Genomic DNA, 15628 nt, shown 5'->3' on the forward strand with positions numbered 1-15628 from the left:
GGACTGGAAGTTGGTATCTCACTCTTGCTCATCCTCTGAGTTGGAGGAGAGTGGGATGGCTCGCTGCCTCGCACCTCACCTCCAGGCCCCCCTTTCCGACGTTGGCGTACAAGATTGGGGTGGGGTCTCGCATTGAATCAACTCGCCCTCCAATGTCCTGGGTCCGCCAACACAAGCTCGCCCATCTCGACCACCCCAACCCAGCTGGGCATCTGGGAAACGTTCGCTCTGCTTCACAGCAGGCCCTCTCTTGATTGGGGCTAGGGGAGCAACCATCAACCGTAGGCTGGACCTCATTACCCCAGCCCATGCTGACTGCTGAAGTGGCATCCACCCCTTTCCGCCCCACCCCACCAACCTCCCGAAAACCAGGGCAGGTTGGTTTGACCCCTCACCCCAGTTGACACTCCAAAGGAGGACCATCACGCATTCTGGCACATGGCCAACCGAGATGGATGGGTCTCACCCTCGCCAATGTGAGGCAGGGCAACTTCACATCAGAATAATACGGTTGGCTGGATAAGGATGCAAATCGTAGGTCCGGGAGATTCCCGCATGCCCAGTCTGTTCCAGAGTGTGCTAGAGTCCGTGAGCTCAGCGCCTCCCCCACCGACAATTGCTTTTCGAATGCAAAGTCCTGAGCATTCCTATCCATTCCCGAAGAGCGAGAAAGAGGACCATCGGAAATCCACGGTTCCCAAGACGACGGGTTCCTTTGCTGTAAAAAGGGTCAATATAAACGGTTCAGAGAGAGAGAGAGAGACGTCAAAATGTCCACCGTCGTTTCTTGCAGAAAGTTGTGGTCAAAGTCTTCGGAGAAGAGCCAGAGGAAGAAACACAGGAGCTGCAGGGAGCTCTCGAGAACCCCAGTCAGGTGCCGAGGAGCTCAGTCGCCTTGGGACCTCGGAAGTGGGCGTTCTTCCCAGTCGGGAGGACTGCACTGTCTTTCCCACCCACTGTTGAAAACCCAACACCGGGCCCTCGGGGAAGGGAAGGCAGACCGGGAGACCTCGTGGCCCTGGAACTCCCAACTGGGAGCCGGCGAAGAGAGTTGAAGAAGATTTTGGACCAGGAGAGCGATGGCTGGGCCAATCCTTGGACAATCGAAGGATTGTCCCCCTCCACTTTGGATGCCGTTGGGATGTTGGATCCGTGTCCTTGTGGAGTGGGGAGGGGGACACAGGCTGGTGGTGGGGGTGGGGGGTAACCAGCAACTTGAGAGGGCCTCCCCTCAAAATGGCTGGAGTTGCCCCAAGTGTCTGCAAGCAGTAGTCATTGCGCCATCATCTCGGTCACGCAAGAAAGGTCATCTCGGTTAGCTGGTGGAGATGAGAGACTTGAGGGAGGACTGGTTGGTGGCTGATAGATTGTTGTAACCCTCGCAGAAGCAGACGTACTCACTCCGGTCATCCTCTCCTCTGCCGTCGCTGCAGATCACCACCCTGGTGTGCTTGTAGGCCACCGACCAGGCCTCACCTGCCGGACAGTGGCACCGGCCCTTCTGCCTCCGGATCACGACGACCCCAGCTGTGGTTTTCTTCTGCACAAAGAGGCAGGTTCTGAAAGGGGCGGAGGGCCAACGATTAGCAAAATAAAAGCACCAAAATCGGGCTACAACAGAGTAGGAAAGGCCAAGGTTTAATCACTGGCCTAGTACTGAGTTAGGCAATCTCACCCGATTGTGGGACTAAGCCCACCCGCCACTCACCCAACGCAGTTCCTCAGCGCGAGCAGTATCCCTAACCCAGGCCCCAGACGGTAACACGCCCTCAGAGGGAAAAAAGGACAGTGTATCTAATGCACTGTGGCACCCGGTCCCAGAGGGGGAAAGGACAGTGTATCTAACACACTGTGACACCCGGTCCCAGAGGGGGAAAGGACAGTTTATCTAACGCACTGTGACACCCGGTCCCAGAGGGGGAAAGGACAGTGTATCTAACGCACTGTGACACCCGGTCCCAGAGGGGGAAAGGACAGTGTATCTAACACACTGTGACACCCGGTCCCAGAGGGGGAAAGGACAGTGTATCTAACGCACTGTGACACCCGGTCCCAGAGGTGGAAAGGACAGTGTATCTAACGCACTGTGACACCTGGTCCCAGAGGTGGAAAGGACAGTGTATCTAACGCACTGTGACACCCGGTCCCAGAGGGGGAAAGGACAGTGTATCTAACACACTGTGACACCCGGTCCCAGAGGGGGAAAGGACAGTGTATCTAACGCACTGTGACACCCGGTCCCGGAGGGGGAAAGGACAGTGTATCTAACGCACTGTGACACCCGGTCCCAGAGGGGGAAAGGACAGTGTATCTAATGCACTGTGACACCCGGTCCCAGAGGGGGAAAGGACAGTGTATTTAATGCACTGTGACACCCGGTCCCAGAGGGGGAAAGGACAGTGTATTTAATGCCTGGTTAATCAGTCCCCGATCCCCCTCATCCTTTGCCTGGCCCACAGTTCCGTACCTCTTCCGTAGATGATAAAGAATGATGATGGCAATGGTAACAAAGATGGCCATGGCAGTGTACATCACCCAGGCTGCAAAACAACGTGAGGAAACAAAGAGTGAGGATCAATCAGGAGCAGGGAATGGAAGAGCATAACTCCCAACATGATGGAGCTTGCCAGGTCCCAGCACAGGCTGCATCAGGCCCCAGGCTGTGACAGGCCCTGACACACCAGGCCCCAGGCTGTGACGGGCCCTGACACACCAGTCCTCAGGCTGTGACAGGCCCTGACACACCAGGCCCCAGGCTGTGACAGGCCCTGACACACCAGGCCCCAGGCTGTGACAGGCCCTGACACACCAGGCCCCAGGCTTTGACGGGCCCTGACACACCTGGCCCCAGGCTGTAACAAGCCTGCTATAACAGGCCCCGGACTGAACCACATCCTTGACAGACCAGGCCCCAAGCTGCGATGGCACCACATCACTTCAGGCCTCAGACTAGCCTTACCGACCGAACTTGCATTGATCGATCATCTCCCGAAGCCCTTCATAGCCAGTGAATTACTCTTTTAACTGCAGGGAAACCTAGCAGCCAATTGCATGGCAAGATCCCACAAGCATCAATGAGGTAAATGAAGTTAATTTTTTAACAGTGGCGTTGGCTAAGGGATAAATATTGGCCCCAGGATACTGGGGGAAACCCACTTGCTCCTCATCCAGTAATGAGCGTAGCATCTTTTACATCCACCCCAGAGGGCGGTCGGGTCCCTCGGTTTTATCGTCTCATCCGAAAGATGGCACCTCCTACAGTGCAGCACTCCCTCACTACTGGCAATTGGGGAGTGTCGGCCTGGATAATGTGACTTGAGTCTCTGGAGTGTGTGGGACTCAAACCTATGACCTTCTGACTCAGAGACGACAGAGAGAGAGACCCACTGAGCCAGAGCTATGTGACCAGTTAGTGGGGAGCTCTTCCTGAATCAATGTTCTTTTAACTTTGGATCCATAGTCAAATACAGAACATCCCCGCACTCCCCTCGTTGCCAGTACTGAGGGAGCGCTGCACTTCGGAGGGGCAGTACTGAGGGAGTGCTGCACTGTCGGAGGGGCAGTACTGAGGGAGCGCTGCACTGTCGGAGGGGCAGTACTGAGGGAGCGGCGCACTGTCAGAGGCACGTCTTTCGGGATGAGACTTTAAACTCGAGGGCCCCGTCTGCACTCTCTGGTGGATGTATAATCCCACAATGTTATATCAAAGAAGAGCAGGGGGATTTCTCCGCTGTGTCCTGGGGCCAATATTTATCCCTCAACCACCATCAATAAAAAGCCGATTATCTGATCATTTATCACATTTCTGTTTGTGGGAGCTTCCTCCTTCCTTTCTTAGAATCATAGAATTAGAATGATACAGAATAAGACAGTTAGGCCCACCGTGTTGTTTGGAATCCCATTCCAACCCACTCCCCTGATCTTTCCCCATAGCCTTGCAACTTTATCCAAATCTCTTTTGAAAGATACTATTGAATCTACTTCCACCGCCCTTTCAGGCAGTACATCCCATACTCGCGTAAAAAAAAATATAAATATTTTCTCATGTCGCCTCTGGTTCTTTTGCCAACCACCTTAAATCTGTGTCCTCTGGCTACCGACCATTCGGCCAATGGAAACTGTTTCTCCCTGTTTACTCTATCAAAACCCTTCATGATTTTGACACCTCTATTAACTCTCTTAACCTTCTCTGCTCTAAGGAGAACAACCCCAGCTTCTCCAGTCTCCCCATGTAACTGAAGTTCCCCATCCCTGGTACCATTCTGGTCACTCTCCCCTTAACCTTCTCTGCTCTAAGGGGAACAACCCCAGCTTCTCCAGTCTCCCCATGTAACTGAAGTTCCCTATCCCTGGTACCATTCTGGTCACTCTCCCCTTAACCTTCTCTGCTCTAAGGGGAACAACCCCAGCTTCTCCAGTCTCCCCATGTAACTGAAGTTCCCCATCCCTGGTACCATTCTGGTCACTCTCCCCTTAACCTTCTCTGCTCTAAGGAGAACAATCCCAGCTTCTCCAGTCTCCCCATGTAACTGAAGTTCCCCATCCCTGGTACCATTCTGGTCACTCTCCCCGTAACCTTCTCTGCTCTAAGGAGAACAACCCCAGCTTCTCCAGTCTCCCCATGTAACTGAAGTTGCCCATCCCCGGTACCATTCTGGTCACTCTCCCCTTAACCTTCTCTGCTCTAAGGAGAACAATCCCAGCTTCTCCAGTCTCCCCATGTAACTGAAGTTCCCCATCCCCGGTACCATTCTGGTCACTCTCCCCTTAACCTTCTCTGCTCTGAGGAGAACAACCCCAGCTTCTCCTGTCTCTTCATGTAACTGAAATCCTTCTTAAGAACATAAGAAATAGGAACAGGAGTCGGCCATACGACCCCTCGAGCCTGCTCCGCCATTTAATAAGATCACGGCTGATCCGATCATGGACTCAGCTCCACTTCCCCGCCTGCTCCCCACAACCCTTTACTCCCTTATCGCTCAAAAATCTGTCTATTTCCGCCTTAAATATATTCAATGACCCAGCCTCCACAGCTCTCTGGAGCAGAGAATTCCACAGATTTACAACCCTCTCTGAGAAGAAATTCCTCCTCATCTCAGTTTTAAATGGGTGGCCCCTTATACCGAAACTGTGCCCCTAGTTCTAGATTCCCCCACGAGGGGAAACATTCTCTCTGCATCCACCTTGTCGAGCCCCCTCATTATCTTTATAAGTTTCAATGAGATCACCTCTCATTCTTCTCAACGCCAATGTGTATAGGCCCAACCTGCTCAACCTATCTTCATAAGTCAACCCCCTCATCTCCGGAATCAACCGAGTGAACCTTCTCTGAACAGCCTCCAATGCAAGTCTTCCCTTGCACCATTCTCGTAAATCTCTTCGAATCATAGAAGTTTACAGCACAGAAGGAGGCCATTTCGGCCCATCGTGTCCGTGCCGGCCGACAAAGAGCTATCCAGCCTAATTCCACTTTCCAGCTCTTGGTCCATAGCCCTGCAGGTTACGACACTTTTTCAAGTACTTTTTAAATGTGGTGAGGGTTTCTGCCTCTACCACCCTTTCAGGCCGTGAGTTCCAGACCCCCACCACCCTCTGGGTGAAGACATTTCCCCTCAAATCCCCTCTAAACCTTCGAACAATTACTTTAAATCTATGTCCCCTGGTTGTTGACCCCTCTGCTAAGGGAAATAGGTCCTTCCTATTCACTCTATCCAGGCCCCTCATAATTTTATACACCTCAATGAGGTGTCCCCTCAGCCTCCTCTGTTCCAAAGAAAACAACCCCAGCCTATCCAAACTTTACTCATAGCTGAAATTCTCCACTCCCGGCAACACCCTCGTAAATCTCTTCGAGAAACATAGAAATTTACAGCGCAGAAGGAGGCCATTTGGGCCCATCGTGTCCCGCGCCGGCCGACAAAGAGCCACACGGCCCTCGGTCATCAGCCCTGAAGGTTACATATAAACCTATGAACAATGAACCATGGCGGACAGGTAAAGAGCACCCGGCCCAACCAGTCCGCCCCACACAACTGCGACACCCCATGTATCGCAACATTTTATACTCCACGCCACCCTAAGCCATGCGATCTCCTGCGAGTGGCAAAAAAACAAATTAAACCCCCCCAAAAAAACATAAAAACCCTCTCCCGTACAATCACGTCCTTCCTGTAATGTGGTGACCAGAACTGCACGCAGTACTCCAGCTGTGGCCTAACCAGTGGTTTATACAGTTCAAGCATAACCTCCCTGCTCTTGTATTCTATGCCTCGGCTAATGAAGCCAAGTATTCCGTATGCCTTCTTAACCACCTTATCCACCTGGCCTGCTACCTTCAGGGATCTGTGGACCTGCTCTCCAAGGTCCCTCTGTTCCTCTACTGCACCTTTTCTGAGGCCTTGACATCCTTCCTAACGTGTGGTACCCAGAATTGAACACACTTTGGTGGCAAAAACAGGGAGGCAGAATATTATCTGAATGGTGACAGATTAGGAGAAAGGGAGGTGCAGCGAGACCTGGTACATCAGTCATTGAAAGTTGGCATGCAGGTACAGCAGGCGGTGAAGAAGGCAAATGGTATGTTGGCCTTCATAGCGAGAGGATTTGAGTACAGGGGCAGGGAGGTGTTGCTACAGTTGTACAGGGCCTTGGTGAGGCCTCACCTGGAATATTGTGTACAGTTTTGGTCTCCTAATCTGAGGAAGGACATTCTTGCTATTGAGGGAGTGCAGCGAAGGTTCACTAGACTGATTCCCGGGATGGCGGGACTGACATATGAGGAGAGCCTGGAACGACTGGGCCTTTATTCACTGGAATTTAGAAGAATGAGCGGGGGATCTCATAGAAACATATAAAATTCTGACAGGACTGGACAGGTTGGATGCGGATAGAATGTTCCCAATGTTGGGGAAGTCCAGAACCAGGGGTCAGAGTCTAAGGATAAGGGGTAAGCCATTTAGGACCGAGATGAGGAGAAACTTCTTCACTCAGAGAGTTGTGAACCTGTGGAATTCTCTACCACAGAACGTTGTTGAGACCAGTTCATTAGATATATTCAAGAGGGAGTTAGATGTGGCCCTTACGGCTAAAGGGATCGGGGTATGGAGAGAAAGCAGGAAAGGGGTACTGAGGTGAATGATCAGCCATGATCTTATTGAATGGTGGTGCAGGCTCGAAGGGCCGAATGGCCTGCACCTGCACCTATTTTCTAAGTTTCACTTCTACAGTTGTGGCCAAACCAGTGATTCATAAAGATTTATCATCATTTCCTTGCTTTTGTGCTCCATGACCCTATTAATAAAGCCAAGGATGCCATAGGCTTTTTAAAAAAGCTTTCTCAAATTGTCTTGCCACCTTCAAAGATTTGTGTACGTACACCCCTCTGTTCCTGTAACCCTTTAAAATTGTACCATTTCATTTATATGACCTCTCCTCATTCTTTCTACCAATATTTGTCGTTTCACACTTCTCTGCGATAAATTGTATCTGCCATTTGTCTGCCCACTTCACCAATCTGTCTATGTCCTCCTGAAGCCTGTTACTGTCCTCATTATTCACCACATTCTCGAGTTTCGTGTCAACTGCAACTGTTGAAATTATGGTCTGTGTACCCAAGTCCAGGTCATTAATATATATCACAAAAGAGCAGCTGTCCTAATACCGAACACCACTGTATACTTCGCTCCTGTCTGAGAAACAACCGTTCACCTCTACTCTCTGCTTTCTAACCTTTGGCCAATTTTGTCTCCACGCTTTCATTGCCCCTTTAATCCCATGGGCTTTTCTTTCATCCTTTATTTCTTTTCCTCCTTTCTTTTTTTCCTCCTTCCTTTCTTTCCCTGCTCTCTTTCTTTTCCTCTTCTCGTTCTTGTCCTCATTTCTATCGTTCTCGCCGTTATGTTTTCGGTACGACCTCACAAACACACAGGCTCCAAGATGGCTGATAACTTCAGGAACCCTGTCAGATGACCTGACCTGTTTACTCTTGCAATGCCGCAGCAGTCCACTGGGTGGAGCTATATAGACATTGCACTCACTTTCCCTCCTTTCTTTCACAAGAACATAAGAAATAGGAACAGGAGTCGGCCATTTGGCCCCTCGAGCCTGCTCTGCCGTTTAATACGATCAGGGACTCAGCTCCACTTCCCTGCCCGCCCCCTTATCCCTGCATCGTTTAAGAAACTGTCTATTTCTGTCTTAAATTTATTCAATGTCCCAGCTTCCACAGCTCTCTGAGGCAGCGAATTCCACAGATTTACAACCCTCTGAGAGAAGAAATTCCTCCTCATCTCAGTTTTAAATGGGCGGCCCCTTATTCTAAGACCATGGCCCCTAGTTCTAGTCTCCCCCATCAGTGGAAACATCCTCTCTGCATCCACCTTGTCAAGCCCCCTCATAATCTTTTACGTTTCGGTAAGATCACCTCTCATTCTTCTGAATTCCAATGAGTAGAGGCCCAACCTACTCAACCTTTCCTCATAAGTCAACCCCCTCATCCCCGGAATCAACCGAGTGAACCTTCTCTGAACTGCCTCCAATGCAAGTATATCCTTCCTTTCTTTCCCTCCCTCCTTTCTTTTCCTGCTTTCTTGCTTGCGTTCTTTTTAGTCTGCTCGCCTGTTTCAGCAGCTCTGATGTTTTGTCGAGTTGGTGGCTGACTCCGTTCGCTCGCTCCCGTCCCAGCCCCTGCTCCCCCCCTTCAGCCTGCATCCCGTCTCCGGAAGGGGTGCGAAGGATCCCTACCTGCGATGGTGGTCACCTTCCCAGTGGAGATGCTGGAGTTCAGCCTCTCTGCCGCGGTGGGGGGCAACTGGGAGAATCCCGCGGAGCCTCTGCCATCATCATCCTGCGACGAATTGTCCCGGAGCCCTGGGTCAAAGGGCAAAGCAAGGCGGGTTAGAGGAAAAGCAGCCAATCGCCAGCTTGTTACTGCTCACTGTCTGAGGCTGGGCCTGACCCTCGGCGGCCTACTCGACCCTGAGTTGAACTTCCAACTCCATGTCCTCTCCATCACCAAGATCACCCACTTCCGCCTCCGTAACATCGCCCATTTCCACCTCAGCCTCCGCTCTTCTCCTGCTGAAACCCTCATCCATGCCTTTGTTACCTCTATACTCGACTATTCCAATGTTCTCTTGGCTGCCCTCCCGTTTTCCACCCTCCGTAAACTTGAGCTCACCCAAAATTCTGCTGCCCCGTGTCCTAACTCGCACCAAGTCCCGCTCACACATCACCCCTGCGCTCGCTGACCTACATTGACTCCCGGTCTGGCAACGACTCGATTATCAAATTCTCATCCTTGTTTACAGATCCTTCCATGACCCTCGCCCCTCCCTATCTCTGCAATCTCCTCCAGCCCCACAACCCCCAGAGATATCTGCGCTCCACCAATTCTGCCCTCTTTGTTATATATGCGGACTTTAGATATACTCTCTGTGCAGTCACTGTATAGTTGTATAAGATGGAGACTTGTTACCTGATGTACTGTCAATGAGGTTTACACTGTGTATATACTATGCTGACACCACTAGAGGGTGCAACTGGTGGAGACTGGGGTTTCCTGCCCCTGTGACAGAGGCTGTCCACCAGAGGGCACTGCGGTGGGAGACCTGAGGCTCACCTGCATCGGTGTGCAGGGCCCGGTATAAAAGGCTGCCCACTATGCTTGTGCCTCACTCTGGAGTTATGAATGAAGGACAAAGGTCACTACAGTTTGAGTACAACACATGGAGTCATTCATAAGTGCATTACAGATGTAACACTCTTGAGCATCCCTGATTCTAATTGCACCACCATTGATGGTACTGCCTTCTGTTGCCGAGGCCCCAAGCTCTGGATTTCTCTCTCTTACCCTCTCTGCTTCACTCTCTCGCTCCCCTTTAAGACCCACCTCTTTGGCCAAGCTCTTAGTCACCTGCCCCAATATCTCCGAATGTGCCTTGCTGTCAAATGTTTGATAACGCTCCTGTGAAGCGCCTTAGGGCGTTTTACGATATTAACAGCGCTGTATAAATACAAGTGGCTTTTGTTGTTAATGATTCTAACATTCAGAATGGAAAACACAGGGAGTGACACTACCCCAGTGAAGTCTTCAACTGCAGCCAAATCCACAACAGAGACATTTTTATTTTGGCCCCTGGCCTCGAGCAGGCTCCAGAGAGCCATCTGCTTTCATTTAGGAGGCACTGCCAAGTTTGCAAGCATCACATATTGACAACAGACACGAGAACCAAGATAGTCGAGCTTGTTCCACCTCGCTCAACACTCCTTTCCCGCTCTGGGGCCGGATGTCACAGTACATTAGATACACTGTCCTTTCCCCCTCTGGGACCAAGTGTCACAGTGCGTTAGATACACTGTCCTTTCCCCCTCTGGGACCGGGTGTCACAGTGCGTTAGATACACTGTCCTTTCCCCCTCTGGGACCGGGTGTCACAGTGCGTTAGATACACTGTTTTTACCCCCTCTGGGACCGGGTGTCACAGTGCATTAGATACACTGTCCTTTCCCTCTCTGGGACCGGGTGTCACAGTGCATTAGATACACTGTCCTTTCCCCCTCTGGGACCAAGTGTCACAGTGCGTTAGATACACTATCCTTTCCCCCTCTGGGACCGGGTGTCACAGCGCATTAGGTACACTGTCCTTTCCCCCTCTGGGACCGGGTGTCACAGTGCATTAGATACAGTGTCCTTTCCCCCTCTGGGACCGGGTGTCACAGTGTGTTAGATACACTGTCCTTTCCCCCTCTGGGAACTGGTGTCACAATGCGTTTGAGACACTGTCCTTTCCCCTTCTGGGACCGGGTGTCACAGTGTGTTAGGTACACTGTCAATTGGTTCGGGCTAGTTTAGTTTGGACTGCACTCTGTATCTAACCCGTGTTGTACCTGCCCTGGGAGTGTTTGATGGGACAGTGTAGAGGGAGCTTTACTCTGTATCTAACCTCCTGTACCTGTCCTGGGAGTGTTTGATGGGACAGTGTAGAGGGAGCTTTACTCTGTATCTAACCCCCTGTACCTGCCCTGGGAGTGTTTGATGGGACAGTGTAGAGAGAGCTTTACTCTGTATCTAACCCCGTGCTGTACCTGCCCTGGGAGTGTGTGATGGGACAGTGTAGAGTGAGCTTTACTCTGTATCTCACCCCCTGTACCTGCCCTGGGAGTGTTTGATGGGACAGTGTAGAGCGAGCTTTACTCTGTATCTAACCCCTTGTACTGCCCTGGGAGTGTGTGATGGGACAGTGTAGAGCGAGCTTTACTCTGTATCTAACCCCCTGTACCTGCCCTGGGAGTGTGTGATGGGACAGTGTAGAGGGAGCTTTACTCTGTATCTAACCCGTGCTGTACCTGCCCTGGGAGTGTTTGATGGGACAGTGTAGAGCGAGTTTTACTCTGTATCTAACCCGTGCTGTACCTGTCCTGGGAGTGTTTGATGGGACAGTGTAGAGCGAGCTTTACTCTGTATCTAACCCCCTGTACCTACCCTGGGAGTGTTTGATGGGACAGTGTAGAGGGAGCTTTACTCTGTATCTAACCTGTGCTGTACCTGCCCTGGGAGTGTTTGATGGGACAGTGTAGAGAGAGCTTTACTCTGTATCTAACCCGTGCTATACCTGCCCTGGGAGTGTGTGATGGGACAGTGTAGAGGGAGCTGCACTCTGTATCTAACCCCCTGTATCTGCCCTGGGAGTGTTTGATGGGACAGTGTAGAGGGAGCTTTACTCTGTATCTAACCCCCTGTACCTGCCCTGGGAGTGTGTGATGGGACAGTGTAGAGGGAGCTGCACTCTGTATCTAACCCCCTGTACCTGCCCTGGGAGTGTGTGATGGGACAGTGTAGAGGGAGCTGCACTCTGTATCTAACCCGTGCTATACCTGCCCTGGGAGTGTGTGATGGGACAGTGTAGAGAGAGCTTTACTCTGTATCTAACCCCCTGTACCTGCCCTGGGAGTGTGTGATGGGACAGTGTAGAGGGAGCTGCACTCTGTATCTAACCCCCTGTACCTGCCCTGGGAGTGTGTGATGGGACAGTGTAGAGGGAGCTGCACTCTGTATCTAACCCGTGCTATACCTGCCCTGGGAGTGTGTGATGGGACAGTGTAGAGAGAGCTTTACTCTGTATCTAACCCGTGCTATACCTGCCCTGGGAGTGTGTGATGGGACAGTGTAGAGAGAGCTTTACTCTGTATCTAACCCGTGCTATACCTGCCCTGGGAGTGTGTGATGGGACAGTGTAGAGGGAGCTTTACTCTGTATCTAACCCGTGCTATACCTGCCCTGGGAGTGTTTGATGGGACAGTGTAGAGGGAGCTTTACTCTGTATCTAACCCCCTGTACCTGCCCTGGGAGTGTGTGATGGGACAGTGTAGAGGGAGCTTTACTCTGTATCTAACCCCCTGTACCTGCCCTGGGAGTGTTTGATGGGACAGTGTAGAGGGAGCTTTACTCTGTATCTAACCCCCTGTACCTGCCCTGGGAGTGTGTGATGGGACAGTGTAGAGGGAGCTGCACTCTGTATCTAACCCATGCTGTATCTCACCTTTGAAGAGCAGGGCGAATCCCTGAGCGTGCAGTATCTGGTCGGAGTGGAATTGGATGGTGAGGGAGTTGGTGTGGAAGACCAGGCTCTTGGCTGGCCGCTGCCGCCCGTTGAACGTGGCCAGCAGCCGGTTGCTGTTGCCGTCTCTGATCTCCAAGCGGTCGTTGCCATCTCGCACCTCGAACAGTCGGAAGACCAGCTCCACACGCTCCGCTTCGGGGGGCCGCAGGCTCCAGGTGCAGTTACTGTCGGCCCCGTAGTCATCCGGGAAATTGGGGGAGTAGATGACCCCGCTCATTGCTGTGGCATTCCCCTCGCAGGCTCCCACTGACACTAGAGACGGGAAAAGAGGCAGTCAGGAATCCGCGGGCTCCACGCGAGGGGTTTTATCCCTCGACTCCCCCCCCCTCTGCTGATCCTCAAGTCCCCCTCTCCTCCGGTCCTCCTACTGCCTCATCCCCCTCCTCCTCTTCCCCCTCCTCCTCGTACCCCTCTCTCCTCGTCTCCCTCCTCCTCGTCCCCCTCTCTCCTCGTTCCCTCCTCCTCGTCCCCCTCTCTCCTCATCCCCCTCCTCCTCATCCCCCCCTCCTCGTACCCCCCTCCTCTTCCCCCCCTTCTCTTCCCCCTCCTCCTCGTCCCCCTCTCTCCTCGTCCCCCTCCTCCTCATCCCCCCCCTCCTCGTCCCATCCCTCCTCTTCCCCCCTTCTCTTCCCCTCCTCCTCGTCCCCCTCTCTCCTCGTCTCCCTCCTCATCGTCCCCCGTCCTCCTCGTCCCCCGTCCTCCTCGTCCCCCTCCTCCTCATCCCCCTCCTCGTCCCCCTCCTCCTCATCCCCCTCTCTCCTCGTCCCCCTCTCTCCTCGTCCCCCTCCCCCTCGTCCCCCTCCCTCCTCTTCCCCCTCCCCCTCGTCCCCCTCCCTCCTCTTCCCCCTCCTCCTCGTCCCCCTCCCTCTTCTTCCCCCTCCTCCTCGTCCCCCTCCTTCTCTTCCCCCTCCTCCTCTTTCCCCTCCTCCTCTTTCCCCTCCTCCTCTTCCCCTTCCCTCCTCTTCCCCCTCCCTCCTCGTCCCCCTCCTCCTCTTCTCCCTCCTCCTCGTCCCCCTCCTCCTCATCCCCCTCTTCCTCTTCCCCCTCCTCCTCTTCCCCCTCTCTCCTCGTCCCCCTCCTCCTCTTCCCCTCCTCTTCTCCCTCCTCCTCATCCCCCTCCTCCTCTTCCGCCTCTCTCCTCGTCCCCCTCTCTCCTCTTCCCCCTCTCTCCTCTTCCCCCTCCTCCTCTTCCCCCTCTCTCCTCTTCCCCCTCCTCCTCATGCCCCCCATCTCAACCTCCTCCAGCTGACACCCTTCCTACCCCCTCCTCCACTTATCCTTCCTCTTGCTCAAACCCTCCTCTTCCCCACTCCTCTGATCCCCCTCCTCTCCAACCCGCCTCCTCTTCAAACTCCCTCGTCCTCTTTGACACCCTCCTCCTCGACTCCCTCCGGCTCCTGCTACCCCCCTCTTCGGTCCCCTGCCCCTCCTTGACCCTCTACTCGACCTTCCTCACTACTTTTCTTCACCCGCCCCTCCTGCCCTCCTCCTTCTCAACCTTCTGCCCTTGCGCTCCCTGCAGCCTCAAGCTCCTCCTCCTCACCCTCACCCCTCCCTATCCTCCCTCCCCCTCCTGCTCGTCCTTCTCACACCCTCGTTTCCAAAGGGCACTGATTCTCATTGCTGGGGGGTGGGGACGGGTGCTGGGAACCTTACCCGTTGGTTTGCAGACAGGGCATCACCAACCCACACCAATCAGGCCTTCATCTGATGTGGAAATGCACGCACATTCACACACTGACACTCACGTACCCAGATACACTCGCACTTAGACACTTCATCAATGCCCTTCCCTCCATCCTAAGGTCAGAAGTGGGGATGTTCGCTGATGATTGCATAGTGTTCAGTTCCATTCGCAAACTCCTCAGGTAATGGAGCAGTCCGTGCCCGCATACAGCAAGGCCTGGACATCATTCAGGCTTGTGCTGATAAGTGGCACGTAATATCCGTGCCACACAAGTGCCAGGCAATGACTGTCTCCAACCAGCTCCTTCAATGGCATTACCATCGCCGAATCCCCCACCATCAACATCCTAGGAGGGTCACCATTGACCAGAAACTTAACTGGACCAGCCACATGGTATCGGGGGTAATGTACTGACGTGGATAGAGAACTGGTTGGCAGACAGGAAGCAGAGAGTCGGGATACACGGGTCCTTTTCAGAATGGCAGGCAGTGACTAGTGGGGTGCCGCAGGGCTCAGTGCTGGGACCCCAGCTCTTTACAATATACATTAATGATTTAGATGAAGGAATTGAGTGTAATATCTCCAAGTTTGCAGATGACACTAAGCTGGGTGGCGGTGTGAGCTGTGAGGGGGACGCTAAGAGGCTACAGGGTGACTTGGACAGGTTAGGTGAGTGGGCAAATGCATGGCAGATGCAGTATAATGTGGTTAAATCTGAGGTTATCCACTTTGGGGGCAAAAACGCCAAGGCAGAATATTATCTGGATGGTGACAGATTAGGAAAAGGGGAGGTGCAACGAGACCTGGGTGTCATGGTACATCAATCATTGAAAGTTGGCATACAGGTACAGCAGGCGGTGAAGAAGGCAAATGGTATGTTGGCCTTCATAGCGAGGGGATTTCAGTATAGGAGCAGGGAGGTCTTACTGCAGTTGTACAGGGCCTTGGTGAGGCCTCACCTGGAATATTGTGTTCAGTTTTGGTCTCCTAATCTGAGGAAGGACATTCTTGCTACTGAGGGAGTGCAGCGAAGGTTCACCAGACTGATTCCCGGGATGGCAGGACTGACATATGAAGAGAGACTGGATCGACTGGGCCTTTATACACTGGAATTTAGAAGAATGAGAGGGGATCTCATAGAAACATATAAGATTCTGACGGGACGGGACAGGTTGGATGCGGGTAGAATGTTCCCGATGTTGGGGAAGTCCAGAACCAGGGGTCACAGTCTTAGGATAAGGGGTAAGCCATTTAGAACTGAGATGAGGAGAAACTTCTTCACTCAGAGAGTTGTGAACCTGTGGAATTCCCTGCCGCAGAGA

The 15628-nt window shown here is 52.8% G+C and overlaps 1 protein-coding gene across 1 annotated transcript in view; it reads right to left on the minus strand.

The window, feature by feature from the left end:
• Positions 1-1315: 1315 nt before the first annotated feature.
• The window catches only part of LOC139248101 (kremen protein 2-like), a 35358-nt gene continuing 21045 nt past the window's right edge, over positions 1316-15628 (minus strand). The window contains exons 6-9 of the mRNA XM_070871850.1: positions 12539-12871; positions 8743-8868; positions 2468-2540; positions 1316-1559 (exon numbers count right to left, since the gene is read on the minus strand). Of these exons, the coding sequence (XP_070727951.1) occupies positions 1316-1559; positions 2468-2540; positions 8743-8868; positions 12539-12871 (776 nt within the window). The remainder of the gene's footprint in view (positions 1560-2467; positions 2541-8742; positions 8869-12538; positions 12872-15628) is intronic.

The sequence above is a fragment of the Pristiophorus japonicus genome, unplaced genomic scaffold, assembly GCF_044704955.1.
Source record: "Pristiophorus japonicus isolate sPriJap1 unplaced genomic scaffold, sPriJap1.hap1 HAP1_SCAFFOLD_29, whole genome shotgun sequence".
Taxonomy (NCBI): Eukaryota; Metazoa; Chordata; class Chondrichthyes; family Pristiophoridae; genus Pristiophorus; species Pristiophorus japonicus.